Below are 25,109 nucleotides of genomic sequence, written 5' to 3'. Positions count from 1 at the left end.
TGCTCGTACCCCGGTGCCTATATACCCGCAGCTCGTACCCCGACGCCTATATACTTACAGCTCGTACCCCGGTGCCTATATACCCGCAGCTCGTACCCCAACACCTATATACTTACAGCTCGTACCCCGGTGCCTATATACTTACAGCTCATACCCCGGTGCCTATATACCCGCAGCTCGTACCCCGACGCCTATATACTTACAGCTCATACCTGGTGCCTATATACTTACAGCTCGTACCCCGGTGCCTATATACCCGCAGCTCGTACCCCGGTGCCTATATACTTACAGCTCGTACCCCGACGCCTATATACTTACAGCTCGTACCCTGACGCCTATATACTTACAGCTCGTACCCCGGTGCCTATATACCCACAGCTCGTACCCAGTGCCTATATACTTACAGCTCGTACCCCAACGCCTATATACTTACAGCTCGTACCCCGGTGCCTATATACCTGCAGCTCGTACCCCGGTGCCTATATACTTACAGCTCGTACCCCGGTGCCTATATACCCGCAGCTCGTACCCCGACGCCTATATACTTACAGCTCGTACCCCAGTGCCTATATACCCGCAGCTCGTACCCCGACGCCTATATACTTACAGCTCATACCCCGGTGCCTATATACTTACAGCTCGTACCCCGCTGCCTATATACTTACAGCTCGTACCCCGGTGCCTATATACCCGCAGCTCGTACCCAGTGCCTATATACTTACAGCTCGTACCCCAACGCCTATATACTTACAGCTCGTACCCCGGTGCCTATATACCTGCAGCTCGTACCCCGGTGCCTATATACTTACAGCTCGTACCCCGGTGCCTATATACCCGCAGCTCGTACCCCGACGCCTATATACTTACAGCTCGTACCCCGGTGCCTATATACCCGCAGCTCGTACCCCAACACCTATATACTTACAGCTCGTACCCCGGTGCCTATATACTTACAGCTCATACCCCGGTGCCTATATACCCGCAGCTCGTACCCCAACGCCTATATACTTACAGCTCGTACCCCGGTGCCTATATACCCGCAGCTCGTACCCCGGTGCCTATATACTTACAGCTCGTACCCCGCTGCCTATATACCCGCAGCTCGTACCCCGGTGCCTATATACCCGCAGCTCGTACCCCGGTGCCTATATACCCGCAGCTCGTACCCCGGTGCCTATATACTTACAGCTCGTACCCCGGTGCCTATATACTTACAGCTCGTACCCCGCTGCCTATATACCCGCAGCTCGTACCCCGGTGCCTATACACCCGCAGCTCGTACCCCGGTGCCTATATACCCGCAGCTCGTACCCCGGTGCCTATACACCCGCAGCTCGTACCCCGGTGCCTATACACCCGCAGCTCGTACCCCGGTGCCTATATACCCGCAGCTCGTACCCCAGTACTTGTACAGGCAGCTCTAGAATAAAACCCCAGCTAAATTTTTAATTAAATCCAATTACAAAAATAATGTTTAGCCCCAAATCTACACAGTCAGTCCCGGTCACACTCTGCTTCGCCTGGTTCTTGTCCTGCAGGTTGTCGCTCTTTTGGTAAATTCTCGGATATCTGAACATCCACATTACGTGACCTCCATTCTCTACAAGGCCGTACCGTACAGTGTTAGTGTCCGCCATATGTGGTGACCCCGCCGGTCAGGACGGATGATATAAGTCCTGCTCCTTGTGCGGTCCTTGTAGGAGAAGGGAAGGAAGTCGTACTTACCCCACTATGGTATCCGGCAGTGGCTCCCCCCAGTGGTTACCTATAGCTGTGCCCCCTATATACCAGACATGTCTGCTACACTACCATAAACCTCTCAGGTAGAAGACACCGCGAACCTTTACTCACCATAGGTATTTATATGAATGATCCACGCGAAGCCTGAGACATCTGGTACATGGCCGACATGTGGTGGGGAGAGCCTGGAGATGTCCGAGTACAGGAGCGGGGTCACATTTACATCAAGGAATATTGGGTGATATTTGGATCATGAGCAGCAGTGACATCACTGAGAATACAGCCTATCCGTATACTAGAGAGCGGTGACATCACTGAGAATACAGCCTATCCGTATACTAGAGAGCAGTGACATCACTGAGGATACAGCCTATCTATATACTAGAGAGCGGTGACATCACTGAGAATACAGCCTATCCATATACTAGAGAGCGGTGACATCACTGAGAATACAGCCTATCCGTATACTAGAGAGCGGTGACATCACTGAGAGTACAGCCTATCCGTATACTAGAGAGCGATGACATCACTGAGAATACAGCCTATCCGTATACTAGAGAGCAGTGACATCACTGAGAATACAGCCTATCCGTATACTAGAGAGCGGTGACATCACTGAGAATACAGCCTATCCGTATACTAGAGAGCAGTGACATCACTGAGAATACAGCCTATCCGTATACTAGAGAGCGGTGACATCACTGAGAGTACAGCCTATCCGTATACTAGAGAGCGATGACATCACTGAGAATACAGCCTATCCGTATACTAGAGAGCGGTGACATCACTGAGAATACAGCCTATCCGTATACTAGAGAGCGGTGACATCACTGAGAATACAGCCTATCCGTATACTAGAGAGCGGTGACATCACTGAGAATACAGCCTATCCGTATACTAGAGAGCGGTGACATCACTGAGAATACAGCCTATCCGTATACTAGAGAGCGGTGACATCACTGAGAATACAGCCTATCCATATACTAGAGAGCGGTGACATCACTGAGAATACAGCCTATCCGTATACTAGAGAGCGGTGACATCACTGAGAGTACAGCCTATCCATATACTAGAGAGCGGTGACATCACTGAGAATACAGCCTATCCGTATACTAGAGAGCAGTGACATCACTGAGAATACAGCCTATCCGTATACTAGAGAGCGGTGACATCACTGAGAATACAGCCTATCCGTATACTAGAGAGCGGTGACATCACTGAGAATACAGCCTATCCATATACTAGAGAGCGGTGACATCACTGAGAATACAGCCTATCCGTATACTAGAGAGCGGTGACATCACAGCCTATCCGTATACTAGAGAGCGGTGACATCACTGCCCCATGAAGGACCAGGTCGGACACGGCGGCTCTTTCCGGGTATATGAACAAATTTATCTTAAATTTACAAATATTTTACGTTATAGATTTTCTGAATTTTTTCAATCTTCCCCACGACCAGCCAAAGGAAAACTGAAACGGGGAGAATTCGGGGGAGGGGATTATGTGCAAAAGGAAAAAAAAAGAAAAAAAAAAAGAAAAAAAAAGAAAAAAAAAAGCCCCTCCCAGTTCCCGCCCCCTCACAAGAGCCCGCCCCCCTCAGTGCGGCGAGATGTTGCGAGATGGGGGAGAGGACGAGGGCCCAATCGTCCAGTCATCAGTCCAAGCAATAGATGTCCATACATTGATCCAAACTACTTCCAGATAATTGAGCAGATCATGTGATCTAACCGACCAATGGCATCGCGCTGCCTGTCAGACGGAGGAGGAAATGTAAAACGTCTTTTTTTTTTGGTTCGGATATGGCGGGCATGGTGCGCCCGCTGCCAGTTCTTACGTGTTGGTTGGCGATGAAGTCTCTCTCACACAATGTACACGCTGCAGGAATGCCGGGCCCCCCTGGCTGCGGGGCCCCTTCAGAAGGCCCATCTATCATGCGCTTGGCTTTCGCCGCTGTAGCTGTTGCTGGCGGAGGCCTCGGAGCCGGGCGCTTGTCGCGTCGAGTCCTCGCCGTTTAAACTTTTTCGGCAAACCGGGCAAGTATCATGCTGTAAAGACACAGGTCAAAGGTCAAGGAAGGGGCCCTAAACAATACTTAGAGCCTCTCAGTTTCTGGGAAAGTTGGGTGGCATCCCATATGGTTTCTAAAGAGGTGTAATTTTCCACATGCCCACCAGATGGCACTGTTGCACTAAATCCTATTAAATGACACCCTATTACAACCCCCAAATACGGAGTAAGGGGGTGCAGGCGTATAGTTACCATCTCGAGCCAAGGCACAATACAGTCTCCATGGAAGAAGTGATTGCAGGGCAGCTGTCTGACCTGCTCCGATACCGAGTAGTCATCCTTACACACGGGGCACTCCAGACCCATATCTGTCAGAGACAAAACGGGTCACATCAGCTGCGGGGGAGGAGGGGGACCCTTAAAGAGGTTCTCTGAGACTTAGGATACGTCGTTAATATGTGATTGATGGAGGTCTGACACCCGGGACCCTTCCTGATCAGCTCTCATTCCCTGTGCTGATAACGTCACGTTCATCAGGTGAATGGGACTGAGCCGCAATACCAAGCACAGCCACTACATAATATGTGGAGCTGTGCTTGGTTTTCAGTGAACAAGCTGGTCTGTGGAGGGGCCCCGGGTGTTGGACATACTGATGGCCTATTTTAGTATACAGGTCCTGGAGAACCCCTTTAACCCCGGCCGCTGCACTACTCACCCACTTGCTCCTGAGTTACGGTCACTGTCGGCAGGGAGGAGATCTTCTCTTTGTCCGCTGGGGGGGGGCCTGTGTTTTCTAGTTGGCCCAAAAGCTGTTGAAGAGGAGAGCAGAAGTCACGACCTCCGGAGCATCGCTCCACTCTGAAGTGGTCATGGGGTGGGGGCAGGTCTGGATTCAGTCTAAATCTTCCCCCTTCATGTACTGGCATCCACTTACCTGAGTGACTATGGAGTCCAGGCCGCTCTGCCCCCAGGCATAGTCCCCTGGATTTGAGTGAAGCATCCCACTCCTTCAAGGAAAGCCAAAGATTGTCATTACCAATTGGGCACCAGGGGGCAGCAAACAGCATGTAACATTGTATCATGTCATAAACCAAACACAGGGGGGCAGGAGAGAATATATACCATAAGCTAACCATGGGGGAACCGCATAGACCATGTAACAGTGTGTCACATCATAAGCCAACCATGGGGGGACCACATAAATCATGTAACAGTGTGTCACGTCATAAGCCAACCACGGGGGAACCGCATAGACCATGTAACATTGTGTCACATCATAAGCCAACCACGGGGGGACCGCATAAATCATGTAACAGTGTGTCACGTCATAAGCCAACCACGGGGGGACCGCATAGACCATGTAACAGTGTGTCATGTCATAAGCCAATCATAGGAGAACCGCATAGATCATGTAACAGTGTGTAACGGCATAAGCCAACCATGGGGGAACCGCATAGACCATGTAACAGTGTGTCACATCATAAGCCAACCATGGGGGAACCGCATAGACCATGTAACATTGTGTCATGTCATAAGCCAATCATGGGGGAACCGCATAGACCATGTAACAGTGTGTAACGGCATAAGCCAACCATGGGGGAACCGCATAGACCATGTAACATTGTGTCATGTCATAAGCCAATCATGGGGGAACCGCATAGACCATGTAACAGTGTGTCACATCATAAGCCAATCATGGGGGGACCACATAGACCATGTAACAGTGTGTCACATCATAAGCCAATCATGGGGGGACCACATAGACCATGTAACAGTGTGTCACATCATAAGCCAACCATGGGGGGACCGCATAGACCATGTAACAGTGTGTCACATCATAAGCCAATCATGGGGGGACCACATAGACCATGTAACAGTGTGTCACATCATAAGCCAACCATGGGGGGACCGCATAGACCATGTAACAGTGTGTCATGTCATAAGCCAATCATAGGAGAACCGCATAGATCATGTAACAGTGTGTAACGGCATAAGCCAACCATGGGGGGACCGCATAGACCATGTAACATTGTGTCATGTCATAAGCCAATCATGGGGGAACCGCATAGACCATGTAACAGTGTGTAACGGCATAAGCCAACCATGGGGGAACCGCATAGACCATGTAACATTGTGTCATGTCATAAGCCAATCATGGGGGAACCGCATAGACCATGTAACAGTGTGTCACATCATAAGCCAATCATGGGGGGACCACATAGACCATGTAACAGTGTGTCACATCATAAGCCAATCATGGGGGGACCACATAGACCATGTAACAGTGTGTCATGTCATAAGCCAACCACGGGGGAACCGCATAGACCATGTAACATTGTGTCACATCATAAGCCAACCACGGGGGGACCGCATAAATCATGTAACAGTGTGTCACGTCATAAGCCAACCACGGGGGGACCGCATAGACCATGTAACAGTGTGTAACGGCATAAGCCAACCATGGGGGAACCGCATAGACCATGTAACAGTGTGTAACGGCATAAGCCAACCATGGGGGAACCGCATAGACCATGTAACAGTGTGTCATGTCATAAGCCAATCATAGGAGAACCGCATAGATCATGTAACAGTGTGTAACGGCATAAGCCAACCATGGGGGAACCGCATAGACCATGTAACAGTGTGTCACATCATAAGCCAACCATGGGGGAACCGCATAGACCATGTAACATTGTGTCATGTCATAAGCCAATCATGGGGGAACCGCATAGACCATGTAACAGTGTGTAACGGCATAAGCCAACCATGGGGGAACCGCATAGACCATGTAACAGTGTGTCACATCATAAGCCAACCATGGGGGGACCGCATAGACCATGTAACAGTGTGTCACATCATAAGCCAATCATGGGGGGACCACATAGACCATGTAACAGTGTGTCATGTCATAAGCCAATCACGGGGGGACCGCATAAATCATGTAACAGTGTGTCACGTCATAAGCCAACTATGGGGGGACCGCATAAATCATGTAACAGTGTGTCACGTCATAAGCCAACCATGGGGGGACTGCATAGATCATGTGACATTGTGCCATGGCATAAACCAACTACAAGGGGTAACAGAGAGGCACATAACATTGTGCCATGTTATAAGCTAACCATAGGGGGCAGCAGAGGAGTATTGTAGAGGAATTACAGATAGGTTCCTAGAGTAAGTGGGGGGGGGGGGTTATTATGTTACAGAGATGAGGATCTGTAATATAACCTGCGGCTCTCCCCACACACCAGCTGTGAGTATAGATGATAGCAGTCATGGATGAGTGCCCCCCGCAGGCAGACAGTTATATACTCAGATTCTCTGCCTCTGCAGAACAACCACCCCCATTATACAGCCCCCTGCTCCATAGGGTAGATTTCCATTTTACAAGTGGTTAGACCTGTCCTGACCACAAAGGGGCATAACAGGGTCTACACAGCTTCATGTCCTGAGCACATTTGTCCTCCTTACAGCGCCCCACAGTGGTGTGGTCACTTACAGCCCCAGTCCTCCTCCACCATGCTCTACACTACAGTTGTAGTCCCAGCTTACCATGAGAAGGGATGTGGTGACCCTGGTAAGGGCGGATTTGCGAGGACCCCGGCGAAGATCTGCTGGATGATGCTGTGAGGAAAAAAGAAAGGAAATGAATGACCTAAAGAGCAAACCCGCCTTACCCAAACGTGGAGGATGGGAGTAGTAGTGCACTTATACAGGGCGGGATACAAGGTATTAAGTTCTAGGACCATGAAGACCTCCCAGCTGTCCTGTCCTCAGCTCTATCTGAATCCTGCCATAGCGCCCTCTACAGTCACCCCTAAAGCAGTTATCAGCTACTTGGGAGCTGCTGCGATGACATCACTACATTGTGTCTGACAGAAGAAACCAGAGGAGACCAAGGAGCACCACGGGGAGCATTATACAGTGCTGAGGTCACCACGGGGAGCATTATACAGTGCTGAGGTCACCACGGGGAGCATTATACAGTGCTGAGGTCACCACGGGGAGCATTATACAACGTGGAGGTCACCACGGGGAGCATTATACAACGTGGAGGTCACCACGGGGAGCATTATACAGTGCTGAGGTCACCACGGGGAGCATTATACAGTGCTGAGGTCACTATGGGGAGCATTATACAGTGCTGAGGTCACTATGGGGAGCATTATACAGTGCTGAGGTCACCACGGGGAGCATTATACAGTGCTGAGGTCACCACGGGGAGCATTATACAACGTGGAGGTCACCACGGGGAGCATTATACAGTGCTGAGGTCACCACGGGGAGCATTATACAACGTGGAGGTCACCACGGGGAGCATTATACAGTGCTGAGGTCACCACGGGGAGCATTATACAACGTGGAGGTCACCACGGGGAGCATTATACAGTGCTGAGGTCACCACGGGGAGCATTATACAGTGCTGAGGTCACCACGGGGAGCATTATACAGTGCTGAGGTCACCACGGGGAGCATTATACAACGTGGAGGTCACCACGGGGAGCATTATACAGTGCTGAGGTCACCACGGGGAGCATTATACAGTGCTGAGGTCACCACGGGGAGCATTATACAGTGCTGAGGTCACCACGGGGAGCATTATACAACGTGGAGGTCACCACGGGGAGCATTATACAACGTGGAGGTCACCACGGGGAGCATTATACAGTGCTGAGGTCACCACGGGGAGCATTATACAACGTGGAGGTCACCACGGGGAGCATTATACAGTGCTGAGGTCACCACGGGGAGCATTATACAGTGCTGAGGTCACCACGGGGAGCATTATACAGCGTGGAGGTCACCACGGGGAGCATTATACAGCGCGGAGGTCACCACGGGGAGCATTATACAGCACAGAGGTCACTATGGGAAGCATTATACAGTGCGGAGGTCACTATGGGAAGCATTATACAGTGCGGAGGTCACTATGGGAAGCATTATACAGTGCGGAGGTCACTATGGGGATTTTGCCCCCCCCCTTCCTGTATGCACCCAATGTGACAACCACTCCCCCACCCAATTGCAAAAGCCTAAGGGAGGAGGGCACCCCCTATGTCTAACCTGTCACCCAGAACTTACCCTTCGATGGCTGGTGAGCGGTCGGGCCGGGAGCTGACACGGGATCGGTATCGGGTGGTGGGCTGTCTCGGGGGGCGGCGGGTCACCCTGATGTCTGAATGGCCCTGGTGGCGCCGCTCGCTGTCTCTGTTGTCTTGGTCCAAAGAGCTGCCGCTCAGGAAATGTCGGAAATCGGGGAAAAACATTGTGTGGTCTAAATGGTCCCAGAGCTGCAAAAGAGGAGAATGAGGAGGGGCCCCCAGGAGCGGCCGGAGCCCGGGGCCACAGTCACAACAGGCGCCCTCAGCACCAGCACTCACCTCTGCAAAATGCGTCGTCCCATTGTCGTCTATTGAGTTTCCTCCGGAGTCGAGAAAACTGAGAGACAAACAAGGAAGAGAATTAGCAGGACTCCACCCAGGGCAAAGCTCACACCGCAAGCTGCTGAACTCTGCTCAACTACCGCCACAAGAATGCCTGCTCTGTAATCTACTCTAGTCGCATCCAAAGCTGTAGCCACTTGAAATCAATTGCCACTAAGCAAACAGACTTACAGAGACCATGTCTTATACTCCAGTCACATCCAAAGCTACTGAGAATCTCTTCTAGGTTCATTCTTTCCTTGCAGCCTGCGGGTGGACAAGAGCGCCACCTACCTGGAGTCTTCAGTCACCTCTTCAATAAAACCAGAGTCACATCTTGGGCAGATATACTCCTGCAAAGACAAGAAAATCAGTGTGAGAAGAGGAGGAGGAGGGGAACTTCTTGCCTTCTACTCCAGTCACTGCCAAAGCTGCAGCCTGTCCTCCACTCCCCTCCAGAGCAGTAGTCACAATTCTGCTGCCTGTCCTGGGCAACCTGTCAGCTCTGTGGTGACCGACACGTGACTACAAGCATTCTGGGAGATTAGTAGGTTGGGGTTTGTGCAGGATTCGTGTGTAACTAGAGTACAAGTGTGGTGACCAGGGTATGACATATGCAGCTCTAGAAGGGATTTGTGTATCAGAATCTGCCAGTTCGGCACAACTATGTGCAGCTCTAAATGTGACCAGGGTATGAGAATGATGAATGCAGATTTGGGTGTGAACAGAGTAGAAGAGTGGTGAATGAGCCTTCGTCAGTGAGCAGAGTATGAAACAGTGAATGCAGCTCTGGGTGTAACTGGAGAATAAGTGAATGTGGCTCCATGTGTGACCAGTGCATGAGATTGGTGAACGCAGCTCTGGTTGTAAATTGGAATACAAAGGTAGTGAATGCAGCTTTGTGTGTGACCAGAGTAAGAAAGTGGGAGAAGCGAATACAGTGGGCAGAGGATGGAGGTGATGGACGCAGCTCTGGGTGTAACTGGAGTACTAGCGTGTCAACTGCAGTGAACCTAGCAAATGTAGTGACCAAAGAATGAGAAGAATAAATGCAGCTCTGGGTGTAACTGGAGCAGAAAAGTGGTGAATGCTATTTTTGGATGGGACTGGAGCGCGAGAGTGGTGAATGCAGCTCTGGAAGTGAGCAGAGCATACGAGTGGTGACCAAATAGGGAATGCAGCTGAGGGTGAGACTGGAGCATAACCGCAGCTCCAGGTGTAACTAGAGCATGACCCTGATGATCACAGCTCCGGGAGGGAGTAGAGCATGACCGTAACGATCGCAGCTCAAGGTGTGACTAGAGCATGACCATGATGATCGCAGCTCCGGGTGAGATTGGAGCATGACTGTGATGAGCGCAGAACTGGGAGGGACTGGAGCATGACCGTAACGATCGCAGCTCTGAGTATGACTGGAATATTCCCGTGTTGATCGCAGCTCAAGGTGTGACTAGAGCATGACCGTAATGATCGCAGCTCCGGGTGTGACTAGAGCATGACCGTGATGATCGCAGCTCTGGGTGTGACTGGAATATTCCCGTGTTGATCGCAGCTCAAGGTGTGACTAGAGCATGACCGTGATGATCGCAGCTCCAGGTGTGACTAGAGCATGACCGTGATGATCGCAGCTCCAGGTGTGACTAGAGCATGACCGTGATGATCGCAGCTCCAGGTGTGACTAGAGCATGACCGTGATGATCGCAGCTCCAGGTGTGACTAGAGCATGACCGTGATGATCGCAGCTCCGGGTGTGACTAGAGCATGACCGTAATGATCGCAGCTCCGGGTGTGACTAGAGCATGACCGTGATGATCGCAGCTCCGGGTGTGACTAGAGCATGACCGTGATGATCGCAGCTCCGGGTGTGACTAGAGCATAACCGTGATGATCGCAGCTCTGGGTGTGACTAGAGCATGACCGTGATGATCGCAGCTCCGGGTGTGACTAGAGCATGACCGTGATGATCGCAGCTCCGGGTGTGACTAGAGCATGACCGTGATGATCGCAGCTCCAGGTGTGACTAGAGCATGACCGTGATGATCGCAGCTCCAGGTGTGACTAGAGCATGACCGTGATGATCGCAGCTCCGGGTGTGACTAGAGCATGACCGTGATGATCGCAGCTCCGGGTGTGACTAGAGCATGACCGTGATGATCGCAGCTCCAGGTGTGACTAGAGCATGACCGTAATGATCGCAGCTCCGGGTGTGACTAGAGCATAACCGTGATGATCGCAGCTCTGGGTGTGACTAGAGCATGACCGTGATGATCGCAGCTCCAGGTGTGACTAGAGCATGACCGTAATGATCGCAGCTCCGGGTGTGACTGGAATATTCCCGTGTTGATCGCAGCTCCAGGTGTGACTAGAGCATGACCGTGATGATCGCAGCTCTGGGTGTGACTGGAATATTCCCGTGTTGATCGCAGCTCCAGGTGTGACTAGAGCATGACCGTGATGATCGCAGCTCTGGGTGTGACTAGAGCATGACCGTGATGATCGCAGCTCTGGGTGTGACTAGAGCATGACCGTGATGATCGCAGCTCCGGGTGTGACTAGAGCATGACCGTGATGATCGCAGCTCCGGGTGTGACTAGAGCATGACTGTGATGATCGCAGCTCCGGGTGTGACTAGAGCATGACCGTGATGATCGCAGCTCTGGGTGTGACTAGAGCATGACCGTGATGATCGCAGCTCCGGGTGTGACATGAAGTAACTCCAGTTCAGTGCCAGTGATGATTATGTAGATTACCTCTAGACACCACCAAAGCTGCAAGACCAGCTTCCAAGAATAAAATTCCCATGTCAGAGTGTGGGAGAGCTGGATGACAACCCCTGTGCACCTACGTCAGGCGATCACCCAGCTTTCCCAGACTCCTGCCTGTGATGTGTGACCCCACACCCTCCTGGTCATGTGATGTGGCCGCAGCAGGTTGGCAGGTAACTATCCGTATCCCTGTATACAGCAGCTGCCGCCCGGGCCCTGGAGATATGACACCGGGCAGCCGAGCGAGACACTGCCGAAACCCGCCTGTGCACCATAACCATGGAGCTCACCCAGCTTTCCCAGAGCCCTGATAGGTCTAATTATAGAACCAGAGACCAGCTAATCTGACTGCAGTAAGAGCCAGCTTTCCCAGGGGCCAGAACGGCAGTGTGACTGCTGCCAGGCGCTGGATCTGGGGATTGTCGCCGGCACCTGATATGTAACGGCTGCGGCACGGCCATATCTGCAGGTATATAAATGGAAGCAGCGGCCGCGGTATTTATAGATCTCTCCTCCACACACACACAAATCCCCGAAGAATAACCGAGAAATCTTATCTGGTACTGGAAGACGTCCCCAAGAGGGCGCCACCTCACACGGCGGAGATCAGAGGGAGGGAGGGCAACGCGGGGCCGTATACTAAGGGGGTGGTATATACTACAGAGTGCAGGGCCGTATACTAAGGGGGTGGTATATACTACAGAGCGCAGGGCCGTATACTAAGGGGGTGGTATATACTACAGAGCGCAGGGCCGTATACTAAGGGGGTGGTATATACTACAGAGCGCAGGGCCGTATACTAAGGAGGTGGTATATACAACAGAGTGCGGGGCCATATACTAAGGGGGTGGTATATACTACAGAGTGCAGGGCCGTATACTAAGGAGGTGGTATATACTACAGAGTGCGGGGCCGTATACTAAGGGGGTGGTATATACTACAGAGTGCAGGGCCGTATACTAAGGGGGTGGTATATACTACAGAGTGCAGGGTGAGATACTAGGGAGTATTATATAACACAGGGCACTCCAGTCAGTGCTGATGTGTATAAAGCTGGATGGAGGAGGGGGTACCATACAGTACTATCACATGGGCAGTGTACGGCGGTATTACATGTATACACCATACAGTACTATCACATGGGCAGTGTACGGCGGTATTACATGTATACACCATACAGTACTATCACATGTGCAGTGTACGGCGGTATTACATGTATACACCATACAGTACTATCACATGTGCAGTGTACGGCGGTATTACATGTATACACCATACAGTACTATCACATGTGCAGTGTACGGCGGTATTACATGTATACACCATACAGTACTATCACATGTGCAGTGTACGGCGGTATTACATGTATACACCATACAGTACTATCACATGCGCAGTGTACGGCGGTATTACATGTATACACCATACAGTACTATCACATGCGCAGTGTACGGCGGTATTACATGTATACACCATACAGTACTATCACATGTGCAGTGTACGGCGGTATTACATGTATACACCATACAGTACTATCACATGTGCAGTGTACGGCGGTATTACATGTATACACCATACAGTACTATCACATGTGCAGTGTACGGAGGTATTACATGTATACACCATACAGTACTATCACATGTGCAGTGTACGGCGGTATTACATGTATACACCATACAGTACTATCACATGAGCAGTGTATGGCGGTATTACATGTATACACCATACAGTGCTATCACATGTGCAGTGTATGGAGGTATTACATGTATACACCATACAGTACTATCACATGTGCAGTGTATGGCGGCATTACTTGTATACACCATACAGTACTATCACATGTATACACCATACAGTACTATCACATGGGCAGTGTACGGCGGTATTACATGTATACACCATACAGTACTATCACATGTATCATATACCATATGGCGGTATTACATGTATACACCATACAGTACTATCACATGGGCCGTGTACGGCGGTATCACATGTATACACCATACAGTACTATCACATGTGCAGTGTACGGCGGTATTACATGTATACACCATACAGTACTATCACATGGGCAGTGTACGGCGGTATTACATGTATACACCATACAGTACTATCACATGCGCAGTGTACGGCGGTATTACATGTATACACCATACAGTACTATCACATGGGCAGTGTACGGCGGTATTACATGTATACACCATACAGTACTATCACATGTGCAGTGTATGGCGGCATTACTTGTATACACCATACAGTACTATCACATGTATACACCATACAGTACTATCACATGCGCAGTGTATGGCGGCATTACTTGTATACACCATACAGTACTATCACATGGGCAGTGTACGGCGGTATTACATGTATACACCATACAGTACTATCACATGTATCATATACCATATGGCGGTATTACATGTATACACCATACAGTACCGTTATGTATAAGAGATATCTCCTCCTGATCAGACCTCGTGCTGTTTCTTAAAGGGCCAGTACACTTCTGCTCTCTCTCTCCTCCATCAGCGGGTTTCTCTATTGCTCCCTGTTATCAGCTATCTCCAGTGGACTTTGTTTACGTGCCGCTGCCACCGCCGCAGCGTTTAACCCTTCCTGCCCCGATAGCTCATCTCCGGAGACCCATCAGCTGCTCGCTCCCCTTTATCTAGGACATAGGAGGAGGGCGGTATAACGTGCGGCCTCACATGGCGACTACCTGCAGACTAAACACTGACACTGAATATTTGCGGAGTCACCTTGAAACCCGGCCAAATGCGAGAATCTGTAGGATGAGGGGCGGGGGAGGGGCGAGGAGCGAAGGACGGTTACGTGTGACACCGGACACTCTTCTGCCCTCTGCTGGGAGGGTACAACATATCTGCTGCCCCTCCTGACAACCAGCCACAGCACTCCAGCATCCTGATACACGGATGGTTGTCAGAGCCCTGCAGAGCTCACCAGGTGTGGGGGAGGGCCGACAACCACCCACAGCCCCCCCCTGCGGGGTCACACAGTAGTCACCCCCCGCCATTATGTCCACTGGATAGTCCCAGAGCCCATGTGACCCGTCCTTCACACACTATATATATACAGCCTGCAATACCGCCATTGGCCATTAGGAGATGTCTACACTTACCATAGCGATTAATGCAACAGCGCCCCCCCAGGATCAGGATGAGGCCTGATACTGGCAGCAATGGCACTTTATAGGGCACAGCTTGTATGGTAATGGCCAATCTGCGCTCCTGTCCCTTTAAGAGGGCACCGGCTCAGCTCTGCTATGCCAGGCAGGAAGCGGAGGATTATCTGCTGTATACAGATGCCACTACAGCAGCCTGGGGGAGGAGCGGGTACCAGTAATAGATACTCAGCGTGCCAGGGGCTCGCCAACGCACAGAGGAGCCCGAGACCACAATCACTGCTCTCCCGGGCTCCTGCACGGCACACCTGTCTAGTCATGGAGCAAACGCAGGAAGAATTACCCTTCAGAAGCCAAAGCAGCAGCAATGGCGGCCATATGGATGAACACCCAGCTCTCCCGGGCTCCTGCACGGCACACCTGTGTAGTGTTACAGGAGCAGAAGTAAACCTGTACCATTCAGAAGCCAAGGAAAGCTGTGTGTTTATCAATATGGTCACCGGCGTGGCTTCCCACGTTAACCCCTACTAACATTGCATGACTACACAGGTGTGCTATGCAGGAACCATGGAAAGCTGGGTGTATGACCAGATCAGCATTAAGTGGCCCTGAGATTCAGGAGTCTGAGAAAGTTGGGTGTCTGGGCCAGACAGGACATGATCATGTGAACAGCCTGAGGCAACGAGAAAGTGAAAGCGTCGCTCCACCCGGTGACACAGCAGAGCCGAGCCTGCGGGCGGAGGTATCCCCCTCTGCGGACCCCCTGCAGGGCACAGCTGGACTAGCAGCCAAACACTAAGCTCCACCCACTGCCACTGTTCCCTGTTATCAGCCAGTCCGGTGCACATGACAGTCACAGCCTCTAGAACATCACATGCAGCTCAGGAGTCTAGAAAAGCTGGGTGACTACTGGCAGGCGTCATCTACAAGTCAGCTACACTTATCAGAAGCCACAGAAAGCTGGGTTACAATTCCTATCCAATCTATAGTGAGGGGATCTTGATCATCACCCTGCTTTCCCAGGCTTCTGCAGGGTAAATGGGAGTTCCTGGTGACTCTGTCCTGCACCACTAAGTGGATCCATCACCCAACTTTCCAAAACCCGAGTGACAGCTCTATAGGGAGAGGCGTCAGTAGCTGCAATGCCCCTCACCCAGCTTTCTGAGACCCCTGAGTGACATCTATAGAAAAAGTTGTAACAGTCCAGTTTAGTGAGGTCCATCACCCAGCTTTCCTAGACCCCAGAAAGACATCTATAGAGGGAGTTGTATCAGTGGATGTAGTGGCCATCACCCAGCTTTCCTAGACCCCTGAATGACACCTACAATGGGAGCTGTACTAACCATCACCCAGCTTTCCTAGACCCCTGAATGACACCTACAATGGGAGCTGTACTAACCATCACCCAGCTTTCCTAGACCCCTGACTGACATCTATAGAGGACGTTATACCAGTGGCTGTAATGCCCGTCACCCAGCTTTCTTAAACCCCTGAGTGACAACTGTAGAGGGAGTTATACGAGTAGCAGTAGCAGCCACAACCCAGCTTTCCTAACCCCGACTGGCATCGATAGGAGGAGTTGTTGGTAGTGCCCATCACCCAGCTTTCCTAAACCTCTGAGTGACCAGTCTAGAGGAACTACAGCAACATCCACAGTAACCCAGCTTTGCTGTCAGTGACTAGGGACGTGCTGCTCTCGCTGAGGGTTTGTTACATTGTATCCGGGTAATCTTCAGTGCACTCCGGACTGACACACTGTAACAGAGGTGCAGAGACTGATACACTGGGACAGACCCTCAGCTGTGACAGTATCAGAGCCGCTACAGATATCAGCATGGCGGTAACATCATCAAACCCAGCTTTCTGGGACTCCTGAACAGCACAGCTCCCTCCCCAGACACCGGGGCCACCACCCAGCTTTCTAGGACACCTGAAAGGCCCAGGGGCCACCACTCAGCTTTCTAGGACACCTGAAAGGCCCAGGGGCCACCACTCAGCTTTCTAGGACACCTGAAAGGCCCAGGGGCCACCACCCAGCTTTCTAGGACACCTGAAAGGCCCAGGGGCCACCACTCAGCTTTCTAGGACACCTGAAAGGCCCAGGGGCCACCACCCAGCTTTCCCGGACACCTGAAAGGCCCAGGGGCCACCACCCAGCTTTCCCGGACACCTGAAAGGCCCAGGGGCCACCACCCAGCTTTCCCGGACACCTGAAAGGCCCAGGGGCCACCACCCAGCTTTCCCGGACACCTGAAAGGCCCAGGGGCCACCACCCAGCTTTCCCGGACACCTGAAAGGCCCAGGGGCCACCACCCAGCTTTCCCGGACACCTGAAAGGCACAGGGGCCACCACTCAGCTTTCCTGGACTCCTGAAAGGCCCAGGGGCCACCACTCAGCTTTCCCGGACACCTGAAAGGCCCAGGGGCCACCACCCAGCTTTCCCGGACACCTGAAAGGCCCAGGGGCCACCACCCAGCTTTCCCGGACACCTGAAAGGCCCAGGGGCCACCACCCAGCTTTCCCGGACACCTGAAAGGCACAGGGGCCACCACTCAGCTTTCCAGGACTCCTGAAAGGCCCAGGGGCCACCACCCAGCGTTCCAGGACTCCTGCATAGCACCTTTGCTTGCCATTCAGGGTCCTGGGAAAGCTGTGTGGTGATAACAGGAGGAGCAGTACTCATATCATGGGGGGGGGGGGTCACTTACTTATCCCACACATCCTATAACAGCTGCCATCTGGGGGCCAGTCCAGGGGCCCCGTTATATGCCGGGCTCCCCGGTCCCCTCCCTCTCCGTCCTGTCAGGGGCCCCTCCCCGGGGGGTGCTCGCTACTCACCGGCAGCTTGGGGCTGACCTCCCCCTTACAGTGATGGCAGAAGAAGCGATGCTGTGACACCGCCGCCGCCTCCGCCATTTTCCTCTTTCCTCCTCCGCCCGCTCCGGCCGCTTCTGCTGCTCCGCTCGTCACGTCAGTCCTCCCAGCAGCAGCGAGAGTGCCGACAGAGCGCCGCCCCCTGTCACAGCCGCTCTATCCCGCCGGCGACCAGTGAGAGGCGCTCTGCTCACCCCGGGTCCTCCACAACCAGCGAGAGAGGGACAGAGCGACCCACTACAAACAAGCCTCTCAACAAACTTTATGTACAACCAACGCTGCCGGACAGACACACATGTCCTGGGGATTTTAGAGGCGGCCGGTACCGGAGAGTGCGGAGGTGAGGGGCGGTGGTGGGACTACAAGTGTCAGCATGTACCGTATGAGAGCGCTCCGGACTGTCTGACTACAAGCAGGGCTGCCACTACTTATAGGGAGTGACATGGACTGATACTACAAGTCCCAGCAATAGGGGGTGACACTGAGACTTGTAGCTCTACAGCAATGTGATCTCTCTGCTCCTCTGTATAGGGAGGAACTACAAGTCCCAGCAATAGGGGGCGACACTGAGACTTGTAGCTCTACAGCAATGTGATCTCTCTGCTCCTCTGTATAGGGAGGCACTACAAGTCCCAGCAATAGGGGGCGACACTGAGACTTGTAGCTCTACAGCATTATGATCTCTCTGCTCCTCTGTATAGGGAGGCACTACAAGTCCCAGCATACCCTGAGAGAGCAGGTGTCGGCTCCGCGGGGGAGGAGCCATGACGGCGGTGGAGATGCGGCTGAGCGCCATGCTGCTGCAGGAACACTACGGGGAGATTGTGGAGCGGGTCGGCACCTTCCTGATCCGGACGGGCGCTCAGCCCCTCAGAGTCATCGTCAGCGAGACCGGGACCTCCAGCGACCAGGTGAGGGGCCCTGTGTGGTGGGGGAGGGGGCTCATCATGGGCACCATCTCCAGAGGCTGACAACTTGTCCTGACCTGATACTCCTCACAGCTGAGGGTTTGTTACAGAGTATGCCCCCTACCAAGCCATTGACTGTCCTCTCGGCCTCGCTCCCTCTCCAGTGCCCCATATTTGGCTGCGGAGTTCATGACTGGTCCCGACTACACTGGGCATTGGGTTCCCCCTGGGTTGTGCCCACTGCGAGACGGGTGCAAGGGACAGTGTGGGGTGGACACAGGGAGTAGCTGCCCGGGTGACAGATGAGGGGCCATAGCGCCCTCTAGTGATGACCCCCTATCATTACTCTGCTGTGATCCAGACGTATATGTCACCTGCGCTGATACATTGTAACAGACAGGAGAAATCTGTGTTCCTGCTGTCTAGACTGAATACAATTGTAACAATCCCTCAGCTGTGCGATGGATTAGGCTCCAGGGTTCTCAGTCTCTGGGGTCCCTTATGACACATATACGTTAGTAGGTGTATACAGTACATTAGTAGGTGTATACAGTATGACCGCCATCTTGCTGCCCCCCTGCAGGTAAAGAAGGCGCTGTGTGTCCTCATACAGCACAGCCTGGTGACGTACCAAATGCACAAACGTGGCTTTGTGGAATACTCCGCCCACTGCGACCGCTGCCTGCGCATCCTCCGCTTCCCCCGCTACATCTACACGGCCAAGACGCTGTATGGAGACACGGGCGAGCTCATTGTGGAGGAACTGCTGCTGAACGGGAAGATGACGCTGACCGCGGTGGTGAAGAAAGTCGCCGACCGTCTGACGGAGACCATGGAAGGCGAGTGAGGCTGTAACTGTCACTGATCTGCATGGGGGCTGCGTACATATAGCGGTATAACCATAGAGTCTTACAGAGCAGTGTCCCCTGGTGGTGGCAGCAGGTTACTGCTCTGCAATGTTCTAGTGTCATGTTCTCTGCTTGCTGTCAGTTAATAGACCCAGTCTTATCTATCTGAGGCTTATACAGCTGAGGCTTTGTTACAGTTGCGCCTAGTCCTGCTAACGCTTTGGGTTCACCCCGTTGTCTCCACATCTCTCTCCACATCCCTGATATACGTTCTCCTACAGACGGGAAGAGCATGGAGTACAGCGATGTGTTGGCGACCTTCAGCCGTCTGGCAGACACGCACTTCGTACAGAGATGTCCGGCCATATCTGACACCGGGGATACGCCCAGCGCAGAGGGACGCCCGCCCCCGGCCCCCACACTCGCCACCAATGAGAAGGACATGTTCACCGTCCCCAGGGTCACCCTGATTGGTGAGGAGGTTATTGCCCGTGTTATGTGAGGCAGTAGGGGGCGCTACAGATCTGTCAGTGACGTCTCATGTTCTCCGCAGGGAGGGGGAAGCGGCGCCGTTCTTCCGATGATGATGAAGGAGCGTCTCAGAGCAAGAGGCCGAAGAGAGACGTTGGTGCAGATGTAAGAGCTGGGGGCGGGGGCAGTGTCATGGTTTTCTAGCGGCCATCTTGTCTGGGGTCATGTGACTTACCACTTCATGTTTCTTCTCCTCAGAGTGATGACGACGCCATTTATTGGCAGATCAACATGGATCGCTTTCACCAGCACTTCCGCGACCAGGCCATCATCAGCGCCGTGTCCAATAAAATGGACCAGGTAGTAAGAGGGTGGCCTGGCCAACAGGGGGCGCACTCAGCGTGGTGCTGCACTCCTCCTCCATACCAGCATGTGTCTTTGTATTACAGACCAGCAGTGAGATTGTCCGCACCTTGCTGAGGATGAGCGAGATCACCACCTCCTCCAACGCCGCGTACACACAGCCGCTGTCATCCAATGAGGTAACCGCATCCGAAAAACATGGCCGCTTTCTTTCTGAAACAGCGCTGCCGCTGTGCACTGGTTGTGCCTGGTATTGCAGCTTAGCCGCAATACCAGACACAACCAGCAAACGGGAATGGCGCTGTTTCCGGAAAATGGCTGCCATGTTTTTCTAATCCTGATCAAACCCTTTAAGAATTTGATCTCACTTAAAGGGATATTCCTGCCAGCTTAGGCTGTTTATAAGGTAGACCTCCGCTTTAAAATCTCGTTTTCCCCGTTATTGCAGATTTTCCGAGCGTTACCCTCAGGATACAACATTTCCAAGCAGGTGTTGGACCAGTACCTGACGCTGCTGGCGGATGACCCGGTAATGGCTCCGCCCCTGTCCTGCCGCCTCGTCGCGCGTATTTTACAATTGTCAGATCAAACTTGTCCGGACCCCTTTAACTTTTATGTCTCTCGTTGTTGATTTCAGTTGGAGTTCGTGGGACGGTCGGGGGACAGCGGCGGCGGGATGTTCGTCATCAGTATCCTCTTGTGTATAGCGCCAATGATTATATATTCATTCCATAGCGGCCAATCACAGCGCAGCTTTCATCTCACTCCCTGTTGTTGAAAAATGAAACCTGCGCAGTGATTGGTCGCTACAGGCTACCCGGCCTGGTTTACTCTCACTCCGTGTTTTGCTTTGTTGGTGACTTAACCCCGTAAGACCTGCACAAGGCCGTCGCCTCTCTGGCCACCTCCAACCTGGAATCCATCGTGCAAGAGCGGTGAGACCTCAAGAGCGATGAGAATAAGACGTTTCGGCTTCCTTCAGTGTCTGATCTGTGTCTGTTATCCCGGCAGGTTTGGCTCTCGCTGCGCCCGCATCTTCCGACTCCTCCTACGTAAGAGACACCTGGAGCAGAAACAAGTGGAGGACTTTGCAATGATCCCGGCGAAGGAGGCGAAAGACATGTTATACCGCATGTTATCGGTCAACCTGGTCACTCTGCAGGTCAGTGACTGCCGCACCTCTGTACATTACAGCGGAGACCCGGGAGCTATGGCGCTGTGGCCGCCATCATGTTTACAGGCCCGGCTGTAATAGCGCAACGGATCCTGAGACGGGTTCACTGAGACACCTTGTCCTCGTAGTCCAGGGCCCGCATAGCATCCCAATCCTGCCGCTGCGGTGGCAATGCCGCGACTCCACTTCTCCGTGCCACCAAAGTAAGGTCTCCAATGCGTTGGGGACGCAGACAAACGGTTTGTGCGGCCACACGATTGTGATTGGCGCTCCCAAATAAGCAGACGCGCCTCGCTGGGACGTTGAGTCTTGAAAATGGAGCCCCCGTTGCACACCACCGCCAAGTGCGAAATCCGTGCTGTTATTCGGTTTATGAACGCAAACGACGTTGAACGGATTGACAGAAGTGTATGGAGAGTCGTGCGTGGACGTCTAAAACATTCACAAGTGATGTGCAGAGTTTACCGCCAGTTGTACAAAGGAACAGGAGAGCGCCAATGTCTGACAAGACAGTCACGAAGGTTCCATCCGCAAGAGTTTAACGAAAAAGTTGCAAAATCGGAAGGTGTGCGCAAGACAATGCAGACGAAAAGGACGACTTTTTGGACTCTGTTGTCACGGGTGAGGAATCCCGGGCGTTCCACTGTACACGCGAGTTGCGACATCCCTCTTCGCCCAAGCCGTGAAACTTCAAACAAACGCCGTCTGCCGGTAAAGTCCTGACAACGGTGTTTTGGGACCGGAAAAACATCATCACCGACCCTATAGTCCGGACTTGGCACCCAGTGACCACCGCCTGTTCCCGAAGATGAAAGAACATTTGGCCGCAAGGTGATTCCGCGCCGGCAAAGACGTGAAAGATGATGTTCAACAGACATGGCGGCGAGCTGGAATGACATGGGGATACAAATACTGTCACCGCAACGACTAAAATGGCGCTTATGGAGAAAGCTCAATAATTGTTCAACCTCTAAAATGATGGAAATATTGTAGGAAATAAACTTCTTTTGTATTCCTATAAAACCTTACTTTTGGGATTGCCCTCATACATAGGCCAGTGATCCTTTATAGTAATCTCTTCATTCTCTTGCTCCTCGGGGGCGGGGTTAGGAGTACACTGACCGACTCTGAGGGACATTCATTATAGATCTTTCATCTGTTTACTTAGATTTGTTCTGTTTCTTATACAGGAGATTCCGAAAACTCCGGATCACGCTCCATCCCGAACCTTCTACCTGTACGCAGTGAACCCTCTCTCCTCCGCCCGGATGTTACTGCAGAGATGTTACAAGGTACGGACAATGTCCTGACCCCCTCCCCCTCCCCTAGTGCAGAGATAGGATTTGCTGTGAATATAAACACATTACAGTCATTGTCACAGGTGCAGTTCCCCCCTCGGCCTGCAGGGGGTGATGGTGTACAATACAGATTTTTGTAGCACCATCTACTGGTCATAGGGCGGAACTGCGCCAAATGTTCATGACTTCAGATAAAGCAGAAGTTTTATTTCTGTGTTTTCTTCTCTCCCTCAGACTGTGGCTAATCTGATCGAGAGGCGACAATTCGAGACCAAGGAAAACAAGTAAGAATTTCCCTCATACTAAAATGGCTGCCATCACTGTCGGATAATTGCGCCCTCTGCTGGACAATACATATAACTACCCCTATAACGTGCAGGAGGCTGCTGGAGAAATCGCAGAGGATTGAAGCCATCATCGCCTCCATGCAGGCCACCGGGGCCGAGGAGTCTCAGCTGCAGGAAATCGAGGAGATGATCACGGCTCCGGAGCGGCAGCAGCTCGAGAACCTGAAACGGAACGTCAATAAGTGAGTAGACCCCGAGCCGCCTCTTATATTGGTATAAGGACCTTTGACCTCTGACTTCTGCTCTCTGACCTGCAGACTGGATGCCAGCGAGATCCAGGTGGACGAAACCATCTTCATTCTGGAGTCTTATATTAATAGCACAAGGGCCAAGATCCCGTGATCCCCCGTGTATATAGTGTGTGCACCCCCTAGTGTCCTGTCTCCATATCGCCCACTACACTGTTCTGCTGGTGCGGACGCCTCTTGGCTTCACGTTTCTTGCAAGATTCTTGGGATGGCGAAAGGAATATTGGAGGAAAATCCTCATGAATACGGCTCATAATCTGTGGAAAGAAATCATTGTCATTGCACTGCACAAGCACCAGAGGGCGCTACAACTACATGACGTGACGATGTGGGAGGGGCTGCAGGACATTGCCTTTAATGATTGCACTTGGGCCCCGCACAGCGTCCCCTTCTATGTACTATGCTGCATTGTGGAGCCCACGATACGGAGTCACCTGCGCGCGGCAGCGGCGGCGTCCGATGCTACTTCACACTCACACTGAGAGTTTGTGGCAAATTGTGTGAAATAAATAATTTTTTGTGTTTTGTGAAGTTTTTTTCTCAGTTTTTTCACCTGTAGGTGGAGCCTGATGTGTTACACACTGACCATAGCAACCAATCAATCAGAATCCACGTATCATTCCTTCAGTGCAGTTACAATATGTGAGCTACATTCTGATTGGTTGTCACATGTTCTCAGAGAAATATGGCGGACAGCAAACTATCCGGAGAGCAGAAGAGAAACTGAGCGACATATTAAGAGAGTAAGGCCTCGCTCACATCAGCGTTTGGATTCCGTACAGGGGAGTCCGCATGGAGACCCCCCCCCTGAACAGAATACAAATGCAGTTGCAAGTGGTGTGCAGTGGAAGCACATGGACCCCATAGACTATAATGGGGTCTGTGTGCTTGCTGTGCGTTGCCCGCATGAATCATGCAGACAGGAAAGTAGATTGTGAAGTACGTTCCTGTCCGCAAGATCCCTGTGGAGATCTGGCAGCAAGCACATGGACCCTGTTATAGTCTATGGCAGTGATGGCGAACCTATGGCACGCAGAGCCCTCTATGCTGGCACGGTTGCGGTCTCCCGGATCGCTCAGTAACGGGGAATCCGGTACAGGATTCCCCGTTAGTGAGCAATCGCTGCTTTCAGCTGGATGTGCAAATGCACATCCATCTGAAAGCTGTCAGTGTAGGCTGCGCGGTACGCACGGCCTACACTGACTATACAGAGTGTGACCTCTGCACTGGTGCGGACATGATGACGTAAGTCATCAGCGCCCGTAGTGAATAGGTGAGAGAGAGGACGCCTGGTGGCCCTTCAGGTAAGTATATATGTGTATTGTCTGGGGAGGGGGCTGCTCTGGACCATTTTGTGCTGTTGGGTAGAGGGAACTACTGTGGAATATTTCATGCTGTGTGGGAGGGGGCTACTGAGGACCATCTCATGCTGTGTGGGAGGGGGCTACTGAGGACCATCTCATGCTGTGTGGGGAGGGGGCTACTGTGGAA

At 52.2% G+C, this 25,109-nt stretch overlaps 2 protein-coding genes across 2 annotated transcripts; one reads left to right on the top strand and one right to left on the bottom strand.

The window, feature by feature from the left end:
* Positions 1 to 3,104: 3,104 nt before the first annotated feature.
* RNF115 (ring finger protein 115) lies at positions 3,105 to 18,074 on the bottom strand. Its single transcript, XM_075283295.1, has 9 exons — positions 17,926 to 18,074; positions 9,468 to 9,526; positions 9,132 to 9,189; positions 8,833 to 9,041; positions 7,303 to 7,374; positions 4,685 to 4,757; positions 4,466 to 4,559; positions 4,003 to 4,118; positions 3,105 to 3,788 (listed from the first exon to the last, which is right to left on the bottom strand). The coding sequence occupies exons 1-9, from the start codon at positions 18,001 to 18,003 to the stop codon at positions 3,657 to 3,659; spliced, it is 891 nt and encodes a 296-aa protein (XP_075139396.1). The 5' UTR covers positions 18,004 to 18,074; the 3' UTR covers positions 3,105 to 3,656.
* A 79-nt stretch (positions 18,075 to 18,153) lies between these two features.
* POLR3C (RNA polymerase III subunit C) lies at positions 18,154 to 24,083 on the top strand. Its single transcript, XM_075283294.1, has 15 exons — positions 18,154 to 18,301; positions 18,663 to 18,872; positions 19,453 to 19,708; positions 19,999 to 20,190; positions 20,271 to 20,353; positions 20,447 to 20,548; positions 20,638 to 20,730; positions 21,000 to 21,080; positions 21,189 to 21,240; positions 21,426 to 21,486; positions 21,563 to 21,713; positions 22,916 to 23,017; positions 23,258 to 23,307; positions 23,403 to 23,552; positions 23,628 to 24,083. The coding sequence occupies exons 2-15, from the start codon at positions 18,726 to 18,728 to the stop codon at positions 23,710 to 23,712; spliced, it is 1,605 nt and encodes a 534-aa protein (XP_075139395.1). The 5' UTR covers positions 18,154 to 18,301; positions 18,663 to 18,725; the 3' UTR covers positions 23,713 to 24,083.
* Positions 24,084 to 25,109: the final 1,026 nt, after the last annotated feature.

Source organism: Leptodactylus fuscus, chromosome 7 (assembly GCF_031893055.1).
Source record: "Leptodactylus fuscus isolate aLepFus1 chromosome 7, aLepFus1.hap2, whole genome shotgun sequence".
NCBI lineage: Eukaryota > Metazoa > Chordata > Amphibia > Anura > Leptodactylidae > Leptodactylus > Leptodactylus fuscus.
Note: the sequence above shows the minus strand (reverse complement) of the source record. Positions and strands in the feature narration are given on the sequence as shown.